This window comes from Tupaia chinensis, unplaced genomic scaffold, assembly GCF_000334495.1.
Source record: "Tupaia chinensis unplaced genomic scaffold, TupChi_1.0 Scaffold000597_1, whole genome shotgun sequence".
NCBI classification, from domain to species: Eukaryota; Metazoa; Chordata; class Mammalia; order Scandentia; family Tupaiidae; genus Tupaia; species Tupaia belangeri.
This window is the reverse complement of record NW_006160114.1, coordinates 7452430-7454056: the sequence shown is the minus strand read 5'-3', so window position 1 is coordinate 7454056 and position 1627 is coordinate 7452430. Positions and strand designations below refer to the sequence as shown.

General features: G+C 38.5%; 1 protein-coding gene across 3 annotated transcripts in view; it reads right to left on the bottom strand.

Moving 5' to 3' along the window:
* NBEA (neurobeachin) overlaps window positions 1-1627 on the bottom strand; it is a 615556-nt gene that overhangs the window by 76592 nt on the left and 537337 nt on the right. For all 3 annotated transcript variants that reach the window (XM_014591554.2, XM_014591555.2, XM_014591556.2), the window contains one exon: window positions 325-444. In XM_014591554.2, the coding sequence (XP_014447040.1) occupies window positions 325-444 (120 nt within the window). The remainder of the gene's footprint in view (window positions 1-324; window positions 445-1627) is intronic.

Here is a 1627-nt window from a genome sequence, read left to right as displayed (position 1 = left end):
TGCTGTGTTTTATGGAATGGGCCAAATATTGAGTTAACAGCAGGAAAGGCAATTTATGGGCTTTTCTTTCCATCTCCTGATTATTTGATCTAAATTAGATAGGAATTTTTTGAAATAACAAAAACACCTTAACTGTGTAATATAAAAGAACCATGAGTTATTTTCTATGATCCTCTAAGTTACTTCCTTTAAGGTTAGCTATATCATACAATTTTAATGTGACAGAATAAGCTGCAGTATAAAATGTCTTACATACTAAAATAAAACAACAAAATTTCAAAATATTATGAAATTCAATTAATATTAAAAAATCAAAGAGCCCACCTTTACATCAGAAGTATCTCTCTGACTAGTTCTCCAGGACCTTGCAACGGAGGAGAAGGTTCGATCTGGATGATCAAATTTTCCATCATTTGCATTGAGGAAGAAGGTTGTGAAAGGTTCCTAAGCAAAAACAGAATCAGAAATTTGACCGTTCTTAACATTCTTTCCTTTGTGAAATACAGAACCATCATGAGATGGAAGCAGTGCTGGTTTCTAGAAAAATAACCATGCCAGTGGGTCAAGAGATGCCAGCCTGAGTCCCAGTGGGCCATTCGGCATCTACTGTTCTAAAGTTCTAGCAGGTTATTCTGTTTCTTGGACTTCCATTTTCTCATCTATAAAATGATGGTGTTCTAGTGCTCTATGATTTTATGATAAATTATTTTGCATTATTGTAAATTCATAACTCAGAGTTTTGTTCCGGTAATTAAGGCCATACATACAAGTGCTGTGATAAGCAAATCACTCTGACACTGTTCACCACAATGTGGAATTAGGTAAGGAGTGCCCATCTGAGATTACTCATGAAAGGCTACTAGCTTCATTAAAGTATGATGATCTTTTGAAAATGCAAACCCCTGAGCCAGCCCATGGCTTGGTGGTTAAGTGGCTGCATCCCACATAGCTGACTGCATTTCAAGTCCCGGTGGCCTAAAAAACATTCTAGATGCATGTGTACATGTGCCCAAAATCCTGAAAGGAGAGAGAAATAGAGGAAGAAAGGGAATGGAGTGTGACCATTTCTCATGGAGTATGCTCCCTCACTTATTTCGTTTCTCTCTATATACCAAGTGCCTATGCCCTTGAGACTTTTTTAAAAAATTTATTTTACTCATGTTAGAGAATGAATGCTTGTCCATTTGCATGCGCATCCAAAACAAAGACAGACAGTGAGAGAGAACGACTCAGGACAAGGTCCCATCATGCTGCATTCCCCTTTCCCCAGCCCCCTAGCTCAGGTTCCTAGGCACACATGTGCACACCTGGCATGTTTCAGGTTGACCAGGTTGGGGATTTGAACCCATAATAGGCCATGTGGTTCTTAGCAGTACATTCCACATGCTACCGGCTATGCCACCTAGGCTGGGACTCCATGAAGTTTTTGCAGTTTCCTTGTATAGAGTGGGAGAAAGGAGTTGTTACTGATCCACCTGAAAATCAGATGTTCATCCAGGAAGCCCATATTGCTGCTTAAGATTCTAAGTGATCTGAGAGACAAAAAGATGTCACCAAAATGAAATTAGGAATAAAAATTTTATGAGATGTCTTTCCATAATTAATTTGCTTTCTAGAATTTTCATTC